Source organism: Garra rufa, chromosome 23, assembly GCF_049309525.1.
Source record: "Garra rufa chromosome 23, GarRuf1.0, whole genome shotgun sequence".
In the NCBI taxonomy this organism is placed as follows: domain Eukaryota; kingdom Metazoa; phylum Chordata; class Actinopteri; order Cypriniformes; family Cyprinidae; genus Garra; species Garra rufa.
The window spans coordinates 24,986,359-25,008,478 of NC_133383.1; the positions used below are offsets into that span (position 1 = coordinate 24,986,359).

General features: G+C 36.2%; 1 protein-coding gene across 1 annotated transcript; it reads right to left on the reverse strand.

Moving 5' to 3' along the window:
• Positions 1 to 1,342: 1,342 nt before the first annotated feature.
• Positions 1,343 to 9,087, reverse strand: LOC141298982 (exportin-7-like). The gene is made up of 7 exons (XM_073829270.1): positions 9,039 to 9,087; positions 4,591 to 4,737; positions 4,361 to 4,454; positions 4,105 to 4,271; positions 1,919 to 1,984; positions 1,672 to 1,776; positions 1,343 to 1,537 (listed from the first exon to the last, which is right to left on the reverse strand). The coding sequence occupies exons 1-7, from the start codon at positions 9,054 to 9,056 to the stop codon at positions 1,343 to 1,345; spliced, it is 792 nt and encodes a 263-aa protein (XP_073685371.1). The 5' UTR covers positions 9,057 to 9,087.
• Positions 9,088 to 22,120: the final 13,033 nt, after the last annotated feature.

Consider the following 22,120-nt stretch of genomic DNA (forward strand, 5'->3'; position numbering starts at 1 on the left):
GGGGGGGGGCGGGGGGCAATGAATACTTTATTCAGCAAGGACGCTTTAAATTAATCAAAAATGGCGATAAAGACATTTATAATATTACAAAAGATTTCTATTTCAGATAAATGCTGTTCTTCTGAACTTTCTATTCATCAAAGAAACCTGAAAAATAAATCTACTCAGCTGTTTTGGTAACACTTTACAATAAGGTTCATTAGTTAACTACTTTAGTTAACATGAACTAAGAATGAACAATACTTCTACAGCATTCATGTTAATTTTAGCATTTACTAATGCATTATTAAAATCAAACATTGTTAACATTAATACACTGTGAATTAACATGAACTAACAATGAACAGCTGTATTTTCATTAACAAAGATTAATAAAAACTATAATAAATGTATTGTTCATTGTTTGTTCATTTTAGTTAATACATTTAACATTAACTAATGGAACCTTATTGTAAAGTGTTACCGCTGTTTTCAACATAATAATAAATGTTATTTAAGCAGCAAATCAGAATATTACAATGATTTCTAAAGGATCATGTAACTGGAATAATGGAAATTTGAAATCACAGGAATAAATTACATTTTAAAATATATTCAAATAGAAAAAATATTTCAAAAGTTTGTTTTTGCTGTTCTTTGGATCTAATAAATGCAGGCTTAGTGAGCAGAAGAGACTTCTTTAAAAACATTAAAAGATCTTACTGTTCAAAAACTTTTGACTGGTAGTATTTCCAAATACCGGTTAGAAAAAAGGAAAAAAGAAAAAAAAAAAAAAAAATCACACCTTTTTGGTGGCTAGAAATCTTGACAATTTTAAAGAAGTTTAAAACCATTAAAGGGATAGTTCACCCAAAAATGTAAATTCTGTCATTAATTACTCACCCTCATGTCATTCCAAATCGTAAGAAATTTGTTCATCGTTGAAAAACAAATTCATATATTTCATAACACAACTGACACATTCAAGGCCCAGAAAGGTAATCATTAAAATGAGAAGAATTTGTAGAACAAAGTTATTACTTTTGTTTTCTTTGCACAAAAAGTACTCTCGTAGCTTCGTAAAATTATGGTTGAACCACTGATATTACATGGACTGTTTTAACGATGTCCTTACTACCTTTCTGGGACTTGAAAATGGTCAGAAATTCCTGAGATGTAATCAAAAATATTTTCATTTGTGCTCTGAAGATGAACGAAGGTCTTATGCATTTGGAACGATATGAGCATGAGTAATTAATAATTTTCATTTTTGGGTGAACGATCCTTTTAAATTAAAAATTGTTAAAATACTGTTGAATGCAGCCTCTTTAAACAAGTATTGGAACACAGTTGCACAATTCATTCATTGTTTGCCAGAAAATGCCAGATCACCTGATCTCCAGCTGGTGGGGATCTGGACGGTGCACAGATCATCTGAGGACTCATCGGTGGATGTACCGATGAAATCGAAGTTGAGGCAATTGTGGGCCAGTTTGAGTAGCTGCATGAGTAGCCCATGCTGGCTCTCATCATTTAGATTCAAGTTCTTCCCAGATGCCTGCAGACATACAAAACAATCCACTGAATGCTTGACATAAATCCCAAGCAGGTTGGTTTAGCAGGTGTGGAGAAGAATATATACAGACATACACAGACAGTTCTTTTGTGCAGACTCTGAAGAATTATCCTTACCTGCTTGAGGAGGTTGCAGGAGAGGGTGAAGATGTCAAACAAAGAGGAATCTCGAAATGATGACGCAATCTTCCTATGTTTTGTAAGCGGATGTGTTGAGTCTGCCTGGAGAAAGGAAAGAACATTCAAGGCATCAGTGATGTATCTTTAATGCGACTTTCAGTTATCGATTCCAAACAAACAACAAATAAATATGAAGCACAGAGGAAACGCTAAATGAAGACATACTGCGAGCAAAGAAACTTACTTGGTTAATCTCATTGGTTAACTGCGAAAGAATTGTGACTCCTATAATGCAGTGTTCAACACTATCCTGAAACAGTACAAAAAACACAAACTTAACTTCTGGAAAAATCACTTAAATTTAACAAATACATTTTAGCATTTGCCTAAGAATAACATGCAATGTCATCATTTATGCTGAGTAAGAAAGCGTGGGTGACAAACACTTCGCATGAGACAACTGAGATTTAGTGATGTACTGCAATCAAAATTTTTGACTAAAAATGAAACTCAAAACCGAAACAGAGATGTGATTTGCATTGGCATTTGAAGCATGTCATAGACTGAGAGGGCACTAAACAGAAAACAAAGTCTAGCTGTTTTACACCATGAAATGCTTTTATAGACTTACTTATAATTCTATAATAGTTATCTAGTTGCGTTTAAACGTCATTTATGAAACAGGAGAAAATGTGTTATTGGCACAAAGCAGTTCTTTCGAAATGGATGCATTCATCTTGCATTTAATGCAATATATTGCATAAGAGAAGTTTTACAAACCACTGACACAAATTTATTGCTTATGTTTCATGATGAATGAGGGCAAATGTCCTTACAAAGTTCAAGGTGATTTTGATAATCACATCAAAAATATCAAAGAAGACATTGTCTATATATCTTGAACAAGACTTGTATTTTAAACACCATCATTAATAGCAGTTTCTGAATTAAAAGTCCAGTAACACTTTACAATAAGGTGTCATTTCCTAACAATAGTTAGCTAATAACTAACATGAACAAACAATGAACAATACATTTACTACACTATTTATTACTCTTTGTTAATGTTAGTTAATAAAAAATACAGTCATTCATGGTTCATGGTAATTCACAGTGCATTATCAAATCTTAAAAACACACAACTTGTGATTTTAATAATGCATTAGTAAATGCTGAAATTATCATTAACTAAGATTAATTATTGCTGTCAAAGTATTGTTCATTTTAACTAATGTAGTTAACTAATGAACCTTATTGTAAAGTGTTTCCAAAAATCCAAATGAACGTGGATAATTTTATAAGGATGCGTTTTCTTTTTTTCTTTTTGGTAACACTTAGATTACGGAACACACATTCACTATAGACTATACCTTTTGCCTCAGTATAAGTACTTTTATAAGTACTAATAAACAGCCAATATGCTAGTAATATGCATGTAAAGTGTTGCATTTAAAGACAAAGTTCACTTCCAGAACTAAAATTTACAGATAACTTACTCACCCCCTTGACATCCAAGATGTTCATGTCTTTCTTTCTTCAGTTGTAAAGATATTATGTTTTTTGAGGAAAACATTTAAGGATTTCTCTCCATATAGTGGAATTCTATGGTGCCTGCGAGTTTGAACTTCCAAATTGCCGCTTAAATGCAGCTTCAAAGGACTCTAAACGATTCCAGCTGAGGTAGAAGACTCTCATCTAGCAAAACCATTGTTATTTTGAAACAAAAATTGACAATTTATATCATTTTTAACCTCAAATGCTCGTCTTGTCCAGCTCTGGGTGTACTCTGTGTATTCCGGTTCAAGACAGTTAGGGTAGGTCTAAAAACTCCCATCTCATCTTCTCCAACTTCAAAAAGTTGAAAAAGTACCAACCAAGTGTTTACAAAGTGAACGTGCAAAGAAGATCGAACACGCTTTACAAAAAAAGGTAAAACAGCGACGTAGGGCGATACCCTAACTGTCTTGAACCGGAATACACAGAGTGGACGGAAAAGACAAGATGAGCATTTGAGGTTAAAAAGTATATAAATTGTCTTTTTTTTTTTTTTTTTTAGAAAATAAAAGATTGTTTCAATAGATAAGACCCTTTTTCCTCGGCTGGGATCATTTAGAGCCCTTTAAAGCTGCACTGAAACTGAATTTTGGAAGTTCAAACTCGGGGCACCATAGAAGTCCACTATATGGAGAGAAGTCCTGAAATGTTTTCCTCAAAAAACTATTTCTTTACGACTGAAGAAACACGTGAACATCTTGGATGACAAGGCGGTGAATATATTATCTGTATTTTTTTTTTCTGGAAGTAAACTTCTTTAAAGTGCTATCAAATTTTTTTTTTTTATTTAGATGAACATCAAAAATGTTTGTCCATCGTACTTGCATTAAACTTGAATATTATCTTTTTTTTTAAATACTATAAATTTGATCATACCTGCAGGAATCTTGTCACATCGACAATGACATTTCTAAAGACGTAATCTTCCTTTTGGCAGTCAAACCAGCCAAGCTTCGTGATTCTGGCATAGAGCTGGATCAGGGCTTGTGTCACGAAGGCAGCAAGCTTTGGCCGGGTCGCCAGATAATTGAGAACATAATTTCCTGAGGAACCAATGTGACATTTATTTCAAAATGTTGTCTTTTCAGGATTTTTGGATTCTAAATCTCAATTGTTGATCTGATAAACTTACGAATGTCAATGCGCTGCTCCAGGGGAAGTGGGTTGCTTGTACGAGACACCAACTTGGAGAGACATGTTGCAGCCAACAACTGCGAGTACGACGACTGTAAAAGATTTTACAAACACAGTGGCAAGTTAAACAGTTGCACAAACTAATGAACTAGGAATTTTTGAGAAGACTGCTGTCAGAGCAATTCAGATATCCTGTTCTTCACAGTTTTCAAAAAGTTTCATTCTTACACTTCCGCTTTCCAGCAACAACTGGCATTTACTCAGGCAGTCGGGACTGTTGGTGAACTCCACCAGCGCTTTCTCTGCCTGTAGACGTGTGGTGGTGTCTGTGGTCTCATATAGCTGCTTGCACAGGATCTCTAGCTGGGCTAGGCTCTGAAAACAAGAGACCCACATGAGTTTAGTGTCAGCAAAAAAAAAAAAAAAAAAACAATGGATATTCAAGAGATAATGTCTAAACCATCTAAACCACTTTTATAAACTAAAGTCTACTTGCAGAAATGTGTAAGTATTCAAGTGAGATGATGGATATGGTCAATGACATTAATTTAATTGCATGAAAAAACACATTATGAATGCAATTCATACATACAAAGCATTGAATACAGCTATTCTGATTTAAGCATGTTTTTAATTTATGCATTCAAACAAGTAAAACTCAAATAAGTAATTTCAAGACTTATTTAGGAATTCATTTAAAAATGTCAGGGTGATTAAAGTTAATAGTAGTAGGACAATCTTTAATCATTTTTAAAAAATATGTTTGACAAAATTGCTTTAACCAACATTTTGTACGGCAAATGATTAGTTAGGTAGTTACGAATCAATAAGATCAATCAATTTGATCGGTTCAGGTTGTAAAACGTCACGTGGTGCAACTCCACAAAAACATTTATAATTGACAAAATAATTTTACCTAAAACAAATCACTTAATTTTTTTAAATTTTTTATAATAATGATAAAGAATCTTTATAATTACCTGTTACTATTTATACTTGGTTACACCACCTGACATTTTTAGTCAGTCAACTTGATCTGTTCAGGTTCCAACCATCATGTGGTGCAACTCCACAAAAACATTTAAAAATTACTAATTGACAAAATACTTTAACCTAAAATAAATCTCTTTAAAAATGTAAATATTTTCTAAAAATAATGATAAAGAATCTTTGTCATTATCTATTATTAATATTTACTTGGTTACTCCACATGACTTTTTTAGTGTCATTAAATTGTTCGAATTGCTTAGAGCGCAAATTTGGAATATCGCATAAAACATTAGCAAAAAAAGCAGCGTTTCCCTCCAATGAATCAAAAGGAACAAAATCGTTACTTCCCGATACACTGGCACACGATGTGATGGAAACATAGCTAACAAGTGTCAAGACCAATAAGTATCCTAAAATAATTTGATCTGTTTATGACAAGGCTAGTTCAGGTTGGAAAACGTCATGTGGTGCAACTCCACAAAAACATTTATAAATTAATAACTGACAATATTTAAACTTTTCCCTAAAATAATCATATTTAAAAACTAAAGAATCTTCATCATTATCTGTTATTAATATTGACTTTTGTCATTAAACTACTCCGATTGTTTAGAACTAATAACTCACCTCCTACAAATAACACAATTTAAAATATCATTAGCTGTGTTTCCATCCAAATTTGCGAATTTATCTTACGCACAAAATTAGAATATCACATAAAGCATTTGCAAATAAGCACCGTTTCTATCCAACGAGTTAAAGAAAACAAAATCGTCACTTTCTGATAAACTGACACTAAATAAGAAAAAAGAAAAGTAGGAGAAGCCACTGAATATAATAATTTTTATATAATAAATGACTTGCGCCACAGAGTGAGCAGACGAAACACAATAAATTTGGTCACTACTTTTGGATTCGGATGACTGCTGTTTGGAAAAATTCTGGGAGGCAATTATTTAGAAATACTGAGACAACAAATCTCGCTCAGGCATTGTAGAATGACCAAAACAACATTTGAGTTTTGGTCCGTCAAGTTATCACGCAAAGTCACGTGACTTTTTTCGATGTGCATGGAGAATTAATTTGGTAAATGCGTTTCCATCTCCCATTATTCTTTTCGCACAAGTCAAAAACAACCTCAAGCAAGCGTAAAAACTTTTTTTTTTGTGAATTGTGGGATTTTTTTATTTATTTGGCAATTCCACTCGTTTCTGATGCAATATTTAAAAAAGTGCATTAAAACAGGGTAATGGAAACATAACTCTTCATACCCAAGGTAAAGTCGTAGTCTACGTCTTATAATCCTAAGACAGAGCGCTTCAGTATCTTCTTGTACAATCACAACATCAAACATCAGGTTTATGAAAAACTAGACACTAATGTTCCATTAAGCAAATTAATGTGCAGACATCACATCCACAAGTTATTGTTCTAGGTCACCCAGAGAGTATCTGGTTTATGCATGCATGAAAGACTATATGGTGATTGGAGAAAAAAGTCAGCGATACACTTTGCTAATACATAGAGGAGCAATGAAAGCGCTAACTCGTGTTATGCAGCAACAAGCCTCTGACTCTAAACAGTTCTCTTTGTTCCCTCGTGGAGCATAACTATACAAAATCAGCATCAGCAGAAAAACAGCAGCTGCAACAAATGCACAGCCTCAATGAAAAACTTCAAGCTTATTATACTAAAAAATTTATTAAAAACTAATGAACTCAGTAGCCTACGGAGTTATTTGCATTTTTTTTAATTGCGCTCCAATGTTAAACAGTTCAATATTTTAAGGTGTTTTTCATATGTACGTATATGCTTGATGCAGTGTGCTGATAAATGAATCAAGATACCCTAAAAGAACAGGGAGGACCCTTAAACATACAAGAAAAAAATGCAAGATAAAATGCAGGCTGCATTTACAAGGAACTGCAGAGAAAAGATAAGACACCTCTAAGTTAAAAAACCCAAAATGAAAATATCACACATGGGTTTTTACTTAAAACTAACATCTACAACCTGTTTGTACCTACTTATAACATGTTAACAACCAGCATTAACATGCTTGAAGCATTCCACATTAAAAGTGCACATAAACGCTTCTGAATTATATTACAATTTTACAATCAACAAAAAGTTTAAAGCTGTCAAACAAGAAAGGAATTAAATGATACAAGCCAGAAATACTGCTGAGTCATATCAACTCACTGTCCTCACAACATGTTCTTTGATAATTATGTAAACACACATATGTTCAAGAATTATTTAGGTCTAAAACAAGATGTTCAGACGTGATCAGCAACAGCCTTTAAGGCATAGAGCTGCTCCGGTGGTAATTAATATTCTATTACTGCAAATGGAACGGCTTCTTCACCACCTAGAGAGTAACAGGACGCGTGACAACAACACTGGAAAGCTCATGTTTACTGTTGCCTGTGCACATGAGAGTCAGGTTAACAAAAGCATCGTCCGGCACTTCATTAAATGTCATGGGAATAAGCAGTTATTCAACACTGTGTTTAACCTCGAGACCTTCTTAACCTTTGCCCTTGAATATAACCCGTCTTGTCAATTGTCTTGAGGAGCTTGTGTACAAGTTGACAGATGACAAACAGTGGTACATGTTGTCCAAAAATGCTGACTAGCTAGGGAGGTTTTTAGGAAACAGACATAATTGCTTTTAATTCTGAGCGGACTTTATCTGTCAGGTACACCTGAGGTGACTTTGGTTGCCATGTTGGCCTTATTAACCCCCGTGTTAAGATTATTATCAGGATAGTCATATTAAATATTATTGAAGCGAACTTCGATTAATAAACATTCACTTAAAAAAAATAAATCATTAAATATTTTATATAATACAGTTCAATTGCTCATTCAGGTTGAGTGGCTTCACTTTATCCAGTCATTCAACTTAACCACTACAGATGATTAAAACTATTAGATATATACGTGTTTGGACGACTTTAAACACTATTACCCATTTACAATTCGTAAGAGATGTTAACGCAGATCTCGTTTTTATAATTTCGATGAAAAACTCATTTCTACTCGGGCTTTTGGTTTGGCGAGGCGACGCGCGGGAGAATCTCATGAGTTAGCAAGCGAGCTACAGGCTAACAGCGAGAGAGCTCAGCAAACCGGACACATTTGAGTCCAGCAATAACGGAATGACAGATAACTGCATGCAAATGTGCTTTTGGGCTTACCGAGAGGCTTTTCTGTTGGAAAAAGGCTCTGAGCTCGAGTTACTATCACAAGGCCAGTGTATGCATTGCAATGCAAGCGGTTGGATGAGGGATGATGCCTTGTTTACAATGTAAAACATCACTGTCGCTATAGAGTTACAATGCAGTTTGTTATAAACGGGATATAAATCTCTCGGGATCTGCCGATCTCTCCTGCTTAAAACTAAACGCTGTACATTTAGCTTCAAAACAACTTTCACCCATGCTGCAGAGTTGTGTGTTAGCCTGGATCCCAGAGTTAAAATCAACATGATGACAGGCCACAAGTCAACACTTGATAATCGCATCCAATAAAGCATGCGAGTCAACCTCCTTCGCCCCGCGACGTATGCATTTAAAACAAACACGTACGCATCGCCGAAACAACCGTAGGGATCTATCGTTGGACTGCGGTGGATCATATTTCCTTAATTCAATAATAACAAAACAAAATCATTTACTTACCTGCACATGATCCGCCATTTTGCTCCATTCATGCTCCTCTCACTCCCCCTGACAATGAGCATGCGCGCATCTGCCCACGATCACGGGAACATTTACGCAATTGACGCACGTAGCGATAAAGCCAGCTGTTCGCTCGAGGCTTCGTGAATCCCGTTACGGCACTCGTTCACCGCCGAAGCCAACGCCGAAAAGAGCCTTTGTTTACATGCTTCTTAAAGTGAAACTGCGAATTCAGATATTAGAGGTCACGTGGATTTATGACTCTATTAATATCTAAGCGTGATTGACAGTTCTTATTGTGAAGTTGAGAAATAATCGTTAATCTGTTAATCGTTCAAAGAGGCTAACGTTAGTTCTGACGCTGCAGGCTAACGTTACACCTGTTGTAAACGTGCACACACACCGTAATTAGGCTAATTAGCCTACACCGTTTTAAACACGTTTTTGTTGTTATTAAAATATGTACATTTTAATGAGATTGTGACCGTAGACATCAGCCTTGTAATTGTTTTCAATAGTTTTATTCTACATGGAGTAGGTTGCGTCCTTAGGGATGCCGCCATGTTGCAATCACATGACTATGTTGTCAGCACTAATACATTTTATGTACAGTTGAACTCAAACGTTTGCATACACCTTGCAGAATTTGCAAAATGTTAATTATTTTAGTAAAATAAAAGAGTTCGTACAAAATGCATGTTATTTTTTATTTAGTAACTACTGACTTGAATAAGACATTTTACATTAAAGTTGTTTATATATAACCCACGAGAGAAAATATTAGCTGAATTGATAAAAATTCAAAACCCAGTTCAAAAGTTTACATACACTTGATTTGTAATACTGTGTTGTTACCTGTGTGATCCACAGCTGTGTTTTGTTTTGTTAAGTGATAGTTGTTCAGTCCCATGTTTGTTCATCAGGTCTCACAAATTCTTTGATTTTTCAGGATTTTTGTGTATTTGAACCAGGGGAGTTGCTAGACCTAAAGCTCTACTGGGGCACAGGCCCCCCATTACTCATATCAATTTTCTTTTTAGAAAGAAAGCATTTACAACACAATTAATGAGCATGGATTTCTGCGTGCATAGTTTTCGGTTAAACTACGTTGCTTTTAGAAGCGTTTATTCAGTTGTTGCATATAGTTTAATGTCTTTATTTCAGGATTAGCAAACTAAATTATAACTCAAATTTGAGATTTTACTGGGGCACAGCAGATTTTTACTTTTTTTTTACCCAATAAAAAGGGTCTAGCAACGCCCCTGATTTGAACCATTTCCAACAATGGCTGTATGATTTTGAGATCCATCTTTTCACACTGAGGACAACTGAGGGACTCATATGCAACTATTACTGAAGGTTCAAATGCTCACTGATGCTTCAGAAGAAAAAATGATGCATTAAGAGCCGGGGGTGAAAACTTTTTGATTTTGAAAATCAGGGTAAATTCAATTTATTTTAGCTTCTGGGAAACATCTTCTGTATCTTCTGAAGGTTAGTACTAAATGGAAAAAAAAGATAATTAAACATAAGAAAAATGTACACTTTTTTATTCTGTTCAAAAGTTTTCACCCCCAGGCTCTTAGTGCATGTTTCCTTCTGAAGCATCAGTGAGCGTTTTAACCTTCTGTAATAGCTGCATATGAGATGGAGGAAAAGATGGATCTCAAAGTCGTGGTTTTTCAGCATTTTTGTGTATTTGAACCCTTTCCAACAATGATTGTATGAGTTTGAGATCCACCTTTTCACACTGAGGACAACTGAAGGACTCATATGCAACTATTACAAGAGGTTCGCTCACTGATGTTTCAGAAGACAAAACGATGCATTGAGAGCTGACAAAACTGAATTTAATTTATTTTGTCTTATGGGAAACGTACTAAACAGAAAAAAAAGATATTTAGGCAAAATAAGAAAAATGTACACATTTTTATTCTGTTCAAAAGTTTTCACCCCCAGGCTCTTAATGAAGCATCGGTGAGCGTTTGAACCTTCTGTAATAGTTGCATATGAGATGGATAAAAAGATGGATCTCAAAATCGTGGTTTTTCAGCATTTTTGTGTATTTGAACCCTTTCCAACAATGATTGTATGAGTTTGAGATCCATCTTTTTACACTGAGGACAACTGGGGGACTCATATGCAGCTATTACAGAAGGTTCAAAAACTCACTGATGCTCCAGAAAGAAAAAAACATGCATTAAGAGCCCGGGGGTGAACATTTTTTAACAGAATGAAGATGTGTAAATTTTTTCTTATTTTACCTAAATATTATATATTTTTCATTTAGTACTGCCCTTCAGAAGCTACGGAAGATAGTTAAATGTATCCAAGAGGACCAAAATAAGTTAAATTTACCCTGATCTTTAAATTCAAAAAGTTTTTCACCATGGCTCTTAATGCATTGTGTTTTCTTCTGAAGCATCACTGAGCATTTGAACCTTTTGTAACAGTTGCATATGAGTCCTTCAGTTGTCCTCAGTGTGCAAAGATGAATCTCAAACTCATAAAATCATTGTTGGAAAGGGTTCAAATACAAAAAAATGCTGAAAAACCAAAGAATTTGTGGGACCTGAAAGATTTTCCAAAAGAGCAGCGGGCAGTTTAACTGTTTAGGACAAACATGGGACTCATGAACAACTATCACAAAAAAAAAAAAAAAAAAAAAAGAAAGAAAGAAAGAAATGAAACACAGCTGTGGATTATTCAGGTAACAACTCAGTATTAAGAATCAAGTGTATGTAAACTTTTGAACAGGGTCATTTTTTATAAATTCAACTATTATTTTATCTTGTGAACTATAAAAAATGAATATCTTATTCAGGTCAGTACTATATAAAAATAACATTTTGTATGATCCCTCTTATTTTGGTAAAATAATTAACATTTTGATGATTCTGCAAAGTGTATGTAAACTTTTGACTTCAACTGTATAATAATTCAATCAGTGTTCTGTTTAACACTAATTAAAAAATCCTGAAACAAAATCTTTTGTTCATCATCTTTTCTTCTCTGTTGTGATGGATATTTGAGCAACTGATTTAAAAACATGTCAAATAACTGAACAATGATTTTAAATAAATAATGACCCGCATGAATAAATCATTTATAATAAACCCAGTAATAGAGTGCTGTAGCAGCGACGAGAAAAAAACAGAAAAGTAATTTGTCATGGGCTCCCTTGAGATTTTCCTATGGGTTTTTATTGATGGTGTTTTTCAATTTGAGCATATGATAAGGTCTGTGGTCAATATTTAAATGGATGATATTTCTGTAGCAAATAATAAGTGTTCATTTTGATTTCACAGTGACTTTAATGTTGGGACCAAAGATTGTTGACACATATGGATTTCATAATAAAAGCTCAATGTGATGAGCAAATATGACCAGATGGTCCTGTTATCCACTACTACATGAATGAATTAATAAATGAGACTTAATATAGTCATAATTTTCCCTCACCTCTGAGTTCTCACTATGGTTTGTGACACTCATTTATCACATTAGAGTTTGTTTACAGTTCAGCTTAATGAATAAAACTCAACCCACAAATACTGTGTATAATATTATTAACGTGTTAAACTATCATAAATTGTAATGCTTTGGAGCACAGACTAAAGTTTGGTCACTTTTAAAAGAAGAAACTGAAGTGAAAAACTCAAATGAAGGGGAAAACAAATTTGTAGGAATTAGCCACAAGCAAAATATGTACAAATTGCTGTGAGATCAGTTTGGTCAATTACACCTGAGACCACTTTGGTTGCCAAGTTGGTCTTAATAACACCTCTGTTTTCAAGATGTTTATTAGAATAGTTGTATTAAAGTGTATTGAAACAGAATACATTATAGTAAATGTAATTCAATTTTAATTAATACACATCTCTAAACATTCATAAAGAAAATAAAACATTGAATATTACAGTTAAAGTGAATGTAAAAAGGTTTATTTTAATAGTTTATCAATTTTTCAAAACGTGTTTTACTCTAAAACTAAGATCATTAAAATCCAAGCCATAAATCTAAGATGTGTTCCTAATTTGAGGTTTAAATCGCAAAAAATTAGCTTTCAGTAAGATTTTGTTTTGGTGCAGTACCAAATTGTTCTCCTATTCATTTCCAATCCAGTCATTTTTGACAGCAAACAGTACAAGTGTGACTATTTTTCAGGACCATTTAACCTTTCAAATTGTGTTCAGTTTATTACCAAGTTCCAACACCTTTAAGTTTCACAGTATTCCAATTAAAGGGGAACAAATTCAGAACAAGAATTTACAGACAATATACTCATCCCCTTGTCATCCAATATGTTCATGTCTTTCTTTCTTCAGTCGTAAAGAAATTGTGTTTTTTGAGGAAAACATTTCAGGAGTTCTCTCCATATAATGGACTTCTATGGTGCTCCCGAGTTTGAACTTCCAAAATGCAGCTTCAAAGGGCTCTAAACAATTCCATCTCAAACGCTCATCTTGCCGAGCTAGACAAGACAAGCATTTGAGGTTAAAAAGCATATAAATTTACATTTATGTTAGAAAACAACCCATTTTGCTAGACAAGACCCTTTTTTCCTCAGCTGTGATGGTTTAGAGTCCTTTTACGCTGCATTTTGGAAGTTCAAACTCGGGGGCACCAAAGAAGTCCATTATATGAAGAGAAATCCTGAAATGTTTTACTCAAAAAACATAATCTCCTTATGACTGAACAAAAATGGACATCAACATCTTGAATGACAAGGGAGCGAGTATATTATATGTACATTTTTGTTCTGAAAGTGAACTACTCCTTTAAGAAAACATTCCACAAATCCAAAATGTAAAATTTTCAGTCAAAAATGACCAAACAACACCAGAAGGTTAAAGTTACCAATAGTTTTTAATGACCAGATGGTTATATTTTGGGATCATGAGGATAAACAGACAACTCAGTAATATAGAGGTTTAAAGATGGCTAAACTGACAGCTTTCAGGCTCTCTACCAAACCACAAGATATTCACAGTTTATTACACCTGACAGTTTCACTCAGATTAAGCAGCGCCAGCTAACAGCTCATTCAAAGTATTCAGTGAAGTGAAAAAGAGCATGGAGAAAGCGACAGGATTAGATGCTTTTTCATCCAGAGATTGTTCCCTGTTATTGTATTGGATTTATCACACTGTGACTACAGAGCAGTTTTGCAACTGAGTAATTGACATCTCCAGGGATTTTTTCACCATGTTCCTGCATGACCAATTTATTCTTTTAAAATACAAATGTTCCATATAGTCTCCAAATATAAATTCATAAAATCAAATCAAATAATTCGCAAAATACTGTTTAAAACAGTGTTGTTATTGTTAACCAAAGCTAACACTAATACAAATCATTTCAGTAATAAAGCTAGATAATAAAAATTAAATAAACTGGTAACACTTTACAATAAGATTCATTAGTTAACATTAGTTAACTACATTAGTTAACATGAACTAAGAATGAATAATAGCTCTGCAGCATCTATTAATCTTAGTTAATATTAATTTCAGCATTTACTAACGCAATATTAAAATCATAAGTTGTGTTTGTTAACATTAGTTAATGCACTGTGAACTAACATGAACAAACAATGAACCACTGTATTTTTATTAACTAACATTAACAAAAATGAATAAAGAGTGTAATAAATGTATTGTCCATTGTTTGTTCATGTTAGTTACTTTAACTAATGTTAACAAATGACACCATATTGTAAAGTGTTACCAGTAAATGTATATAATAAAAATAAACATTATTACACTTACAAATATTAAAATAAATATTATAATATTAAACTAATTTATATAATAATAAAAAATACATTGTAAGTGTCAAAACTTTTCTTTTATGCCAAAAAATAATAGGATATTAAGTAAAGATCATGTTTCATGAAGATATTTAGTAAATTTCCTACCATAAATATATCAAAACTTCATTTCTGATTTTCTCAGTATTTTGATTTTTTGCCTCCTCAGATTCCAGATTTCCAAATAGTTGTATCTCAGCCAAATATTGTCCTATCACAAACCATACATCAGTGAAAAGCTTATCAGCTGTCATATGATATATAAATCTCAATTTTAAAAAAATACCCTTTTGACTGCTTTTGTTGTCTTTGCAACAAACTGAAATAAGTTAAAAATGAAGTACTAACATTATTAAAACTAAAACTAAAAGAAAAAGCTAAAGCTATACAGAAATATATATAAAAAAAACACTACTAAAAATAACAAATACATATTATTAAAATGGCCGAAACTAAGATGAAAATGGAACATATTGATTGAAAAAAATCAATAAAAACTATAATAGTACATAAATCGTTCAAAAGGACACTTGAATTTAGCATGTTACACCACAGGACATTTCCCAACATTTCATCATATTTAACCAGCAAGCAAGTCCCAGTATGTAAAGCTTCTGCTGATTGGCCAGATGACAGCAGGATGTCACATGACCAAAAATGACATTTGCACAGAATGTTTCAGCTCTGGCCTTTTGACCCTTTTCAAACAAGTCGACATTGTATTAATTTAGTTCTGCGGCTAAAAAAAATTGACATTTCAGTCTTGTAATGAACCACCAAGAAAAAGGGGTTTCAAACACAAATGTTTTATCACCAGCAGCTGCTCTTCAAAAATGTATACATATGTGGACCTGTTGATGTTTGTGAATGTGCTGTAATAGCCTCTATTGGGCACAAAGGGGCACTCTAGATACGCCATCAAACCATGGCCTATGATAAGAAACCTGTATTCATTTGACAGCCACTCTCACACTCTCAGTGTTATTTTCACACAACTTGAGGTGTACACAAATACTATTGATCACTTTTAGACCCTGTTACTAGAAAATGCTAACATTTTGTAGATCATGTGAATATAATTGGACTGACATTTGTATTGATGCATAACTTTGCACAGCATTTGATAGAAGAGTTGCAAGATGTGAGGAAAAGCGTCAATTTCCTATGACCCTGTGATTGATTCTAACAAGGTGCTAGTAAACGTATTCACACTGTCACATAAGAAAGACTGTCTTCAGCCCCCTAAATAGTGTCAAACAGGAAGAATCATATGAGTAGGAAACCAACCCTACCACAGCCCTACAGACACACGCCCACTCATCTGACTTCTCCAAGTGACTGATTTAGACTTCATCTTAGACAGGAAGTCAGACTGACAATGTACCTAAGGTCAGTCCGCCATTGACAGCAATGTCTCTCATAGCCATTCAAACAGTTTGAAAGCAAACGGGAATTAACGAAACCTATAGAAAGAGGGAGAGAGGGAGAGAAAAACAAGATAAAGGACAGCTGAAGAACCATGGAGGAGGACATCCGGAGAAAAGGGATGCTTTATTTTCATCAGCAACGCTTCGGCAAGGTGAGACTCAATGTCCTTCTCAGAGCTTAATAAGCAGTGTGATTATTTTCACAAGTTAACTAAAGAAATAAATCTCATTCACACTCTCGCATGGCTGTGGATTCAGAATATCAGCGGACTGACAACGGCAAGAATCAGAAACGTGTCCGCTTTACTGGCTTTGAGTACAAGCGCACAACTGACCCCAAATATATATATACACTGTAAAAAAAAAAAGTTGATTCAACTTAAAAAAGTAAGTGTTCATGCTGCCTTAAAATTTTAAGGTTAGTCAACATGAAATGTTAAGTTGTGCTACATGAAAACGTGGATATTTTAGTTGAGTAAACTTAAAATTTTAAGGCAGCACGAACACTTACTTTTTTAAGTTAAAACAACTTTTTTTTTACAGTGTATGTGTGTGTGTGTGTGCGTGTGCGTGTGTGTGTGTGTATATATATGTATGTATACACACACACACACACACACACACACACACACACACACACACACACACACACACACACACACACACACACACACACACACACACACACACACACACACACACACACACACATCCATTTAATTATTTTAATTATTTAACAGACACTTTTATCCAAAGCAACTTACATAAGACAACAGTATTATGTATTATGATATGGCAGTATGTATTATGATTTCCGCAAAAGTATTAAGCAGCACTAGCTTTTTCAACATTGATAATAAAAAGAAATGTTATTTTCTTATTACATCATCATATAATGTTAATGAAGGTGGTGAAAAGATACTAAAATTCTAACAAGTCTTGGTAAGTTTAATATATTCAAAACAAAAGTGTAATTTACGATATGTACATTATGTAAATGATTTTAGTACAATTATACAGTATAAATTATATATAAAATATTCATATTGCATACAGTTAAAAGCCACTAATATAAATTACATAATGTAGTTCACATTCATCGTATTGACCTTTTACTACTGTCCTCTTTTTAGAGCTGATTTACAACAGAATAGAATTCTGTTTGCATCACTGAAACATTATTTTTCTATTTAACACTCTAAAGCTGCTTTGACATGATCTGTATGGACCATTTTTTCTCACAAAACGGTTATCAACATTGTTAATCCTTGAAAGTTTATAAATTTGTATTATATCACTTTTGCATAAAATTACAAAAAAACAACTGGTTAATGCTAATGCAAGGGCGTTTCCAATGCAGTGTCTCTGGGAGGGACGGTTAATTTGACATTGTTCTCTCTTCTGACTGCTGTTTCAGTCTCTTTCAATTTATTTGAAAGTCGTGAAAACACATTCGTGCAGTATTTATTTTGCTATTTGAGCAAATGGGAATGCAAAAAAAAAAAAAAAAACCCTATTTGTGGTACTCTCTAAGACTGCTGCCTTCATGTGCTATCGTAATTATGGTATACCAAAATACGACATCGAAATTGCACATGAACACCCACTCACGTTGTAATTTCCACTGGAAAGCTCGAAATTTTTTATGATACCCGAGCTGCCGAGATGGGATAAACTTTGACCTTTCAACATGGCGGACAGCAACGAAACTATACTGAATGATAAGCATTGCATGATGTTAACAGTTCTCTGCTGTTTAGTTGGTTAGTTTGTAGCCCCCATAATGCTGGGGCATAAAGGATTTTAATAACGTCGCTATTTAAACGTAGTGTTGTCTTTAAAAATGCCATTAAGAGAAGATGCTAGCTCGTCGTGGCTCGCCTCCAGTAGGATGCTGTGCGGTACAGTGTTCTGAAGGAGGCAATTTTCTCATGTTATTTTATTTGGTCTGTTTTACCAAAGTAGCATTTGAGGACAAATTCCGAGTCCGCCATGTTTCTCTTCACTACGACAACAAAAGCACCTGAACACGACACACTGGTAATTTCCACTTCACAAGTGGAAAGCATCATCTTTCCCATATCAAATGAAGGCAGCATAAGTCACTGCTCTCGAAGTTAAACCCAACTATGACAACTTCCGCTGCTAAGAAACGTGCTGAGAAATGTGAAAAAGATCCATGGTATAAAAAGTTATGCATATTCTAAAAGTAATCCAAAAGTAGTCAGGATACATTACCTAAAATGAGTAATCTAGAATACTTTTCTGACTACAATTTTCATCATGTAATTTAAAAAAAAATCAGTAACAGATTAAAATGTGTTGGTAATCTACCCAGCATTGTATGACTGCATCATTAACTTTTTTTCAAATTCAGTTTTTCCGTTGTAATATTTCTGGACTTTGAATTTAACAGCAATTCCAGAACAAGAATTTACAGATAATGTACTCACCCCTTTGTCATCAAAGATGTTCATGTCTTTCTTTCTTCAGTCGCAAAGAAATTGTGTTTTTTTTTTTTTTTTTGAGGAAAACATTTCAGGATTTTTCTCCATATAATGGACTCACATGGTGCCTTTTGAACTTCCGAAATGCAGTTTAAATGCAGCTTCAAACAATCCCAAATCCGGTTGTAAACAATCCCAGCCGAGGAAGAATCTACTGAAATGATCTACTGAATCATCTACTGAAATGATCAGTTATTTTCATTAAAAAAAATGCAATTTAAATACTTAAATATGCTCATCCTGTCTTAATTGCTTTCCCTGAACTTGGTGTATTCTGGGTTAAGACAGTTAGGGTATGGTGAAAAACGTCTCAGGTTACGTATGTAACCCTAGTTCCCTGAGAATAGGGAACGAGACACTGCGTCCTCTAGAGGGCGCTTTTGGGGAACGCTGCAGCGTGCCTCGAGTCTGAAGAATGCATAGAAAAACTACATGAAATGGCCGGCGCCAGCGTATGACGTCACCGCGGCGCGTCAGTCGCTGCCGTTGCGTCACTACCGGGCGACCATAACATAAAGAGGCGCCCGTGCAACACAATACATCTTCAAAGTCTGAAGCTTTATCGTCCGAAGCATGGCGAAGAAGCCTAGAGGACGCAGTGTCTCGTTCCCTATTCTCAGGGAACTAGGGTTACATACGTAACCTGAGACGTTCCCTTCCGAAGGGAACTCTCACTGCGTCCTCTAGAGGGCGCTTTTGGGGAACGGTATACCAACACTGCCATGCTGAGGGGAGTGCATGCTAAGCCAGCGAGCACTAAGCAACAATTCTGAGAGGAATTGCCCCTACTAGGACGTGGTGACGGCTGTCAAAACGTTACCCCTCCCGGCCAGAGGCCTGACCTGTTACCCACTTACCAGACTGGGTAGAACCCAGGGCACAGCTCAGGCTTGGAATTATAGTAATTCCTTCTGAGGGAAACGGCTAAGCTTCGATGGAAACTTAGACTTGTCAGAACCAGAAACTACCGCAACATAGGGCCTAGTTCCCTCAGGAACTGGCTCCCATATGAGGGCAGAAACCTGTCCTGGGTCCGTTCAAAGGGCCACTAGTAGTGGCGCGCCCTAATAGTGGATGGTCAGCAGACATCAGCTAAGATATCAAAGGAGTCGAACCCAGGGAACCGGGGTTGTGAGCCGACTCCAATAGATGGGAACAAGGCAAAACGTGTGACCCATACCAAAAAGGGATTTAAAAGAGGAACCCAAACTTGGTGGGAACCTACCAACACGTGGATTTTATAGAAGTGCCCCAGGTGTGTGTGCACTTACCACACTTGTGGTTTTAACTGGAAGACGCCCAGGCATAGCGTGGGACGCTTACCGACATGATCGGATTTAAGGAGAGTGTTTTCCCAGAGGGTTTCACTATCAGCTCCATGCCGTCTGAAGAGACGGAAAGGGGATAACCCTGAAGGTGAGGGGATTGCCACACTAACCCTCCCCTGGACAGAAGCTCGCAAGCTATCTGTCAACAGAGAAGAACATGGAGCTGAGACCATCCTGCAATAGTGGACGACAGTGGAGGACAAAAATCCTGACCCTGATCCACAGGGAGAATCGCTTCTCCAGAAGGGGGCACTGCTGTCTTTTTAGGGAACCCTTAATGAAAAGGGGAAGCGTGCACAGCCCGGTCCACGCGACCTGTATGAAGGTCTGGCAATCTCACGAAGGTGGGTTGGCGCTCATAGAAGACCCTTCCCAGAAGGGGAGCTGCACAACCGAACAGGAGCGAATGCTCTCACTGTTACCCTTCATAGAGGGGAGCATACATCCAGAATAAAGGCTGGAGAGTAGAAACCTGAAGCATGAAGGTCAAGCTCCTACCCTGGGAAACAGGGAGGAGAACTTGGCCACCAAGGAGTGGTGCTCTTATAAGTGAACCCTGGAAAGGGGGCACGCCAACATCCTTGTAGCAGGTCCATAACTCTCAAAGGTCTGTCCCTGGTAGATTCCTACCCTCAGGAGGGAGGAAGCATTCAGTCCTGGGAAGTTGCTCTGAAGGAAACCCTGAATTAGGGGAGCTCAGGTCCGTTCCAGCAATCCTGCGCACAGGGAGGAACGTGAGCTCTTAACCTTAACAAACCCATTCCTCAGAAGGGGGAGCACTCAGTCCTGGGAAGTTGCTCTGAAGGAAACCCTGGATTAGGGGAGCTCAGGTCCGTTCCAGCAATCCTGCGCACAGGGAGGAACGTGAGCTCTTAACCTTAACAAACCCATTCCTCAGAAAGGGGAGCACTGTTTGCCTTGAAAGTTTCTGGGAAGCTCCGAAATGAATAAGGGCAGCTTCCTAGTTCAGACACTTCGTAAACCTTTCCTCAGAAAGGGAAGTGGAACTAGGCCTGGGGAGCGAGAATCGATCCTAAAGTGACGGCTTTCTAAGGTGTTAAACACCGAAGGATGCTCAAACCCTCTGTAGGGGAGACATTCGACAGCCTGGGTGTAGATCCTACATCAAGTGCTGCTTCAGCCCTCAGGCTTAGAATGAGGCGACTTGAAGAGAGTCTCAAAGTAGCGCTCAGATAAAAACCCCTTTCCTCAGAAAGGGGAGCGCACACCGAGAATCAAGACCCCAGCTGGAAAGCGTGTCACCAGGTGGTGCTCAAATAAAAAGCCTTTTCCGCAGAAAAGGGAGCAACCAAACCTGCTCCGAGTCCGCAGCAAGCACTCCGGACTGCTGGTACTCCTATGTAGGTGAACACCTGTCTCAACAGGTGTAGACACTCAGTTTCCATAGAAACCGTATTTAGGAGAGGACACGAAGCGGATCCTCGCACGCAGGCCGTCTGCAACAGAGTTAAACATACTAGTGCAATCTTAAATATAAATATCTTAAGATGCTTACCTAGGGAGAAAGGAAAAATTTCCTTTTGCTCGTTTAACCACTGAAGGGAGAAGCCCGATTGTGCTGGAACGAGTGTTGTGTAGACGGACACCACCATACAACCGGAAGGGAGGGGTGCTCCGTTGAGATGTTTCCACATTCCTTTTCTGAGGGAAAAACACAACACGCAACCCAAACCCTGCAGGCAACACGCCTATCCAGCCATAAGGGGGGCGTAACTAGGGAGTTATGCTCCTGTCTCAACAGGACATAAGTCTACACTAGGCCTGCAAAGGACAGCATAAACATACCAAGGGCAAACCTAAGAAAAACTTAGGGAGCTTACCTTGAAGAGGACAGAGGTCCTATGTGTAATATATGCTGTAAGGGTTGATTTACCGCACAGCCTGTGGAGTGGAGAGGGCAAACACTGCCGTAACCTTAATCCATAGGATCAGAGGGGGCGTCTGCCGTAGACTCGTCGTATTTCTTCTGTGAATAGAGAAAAACATA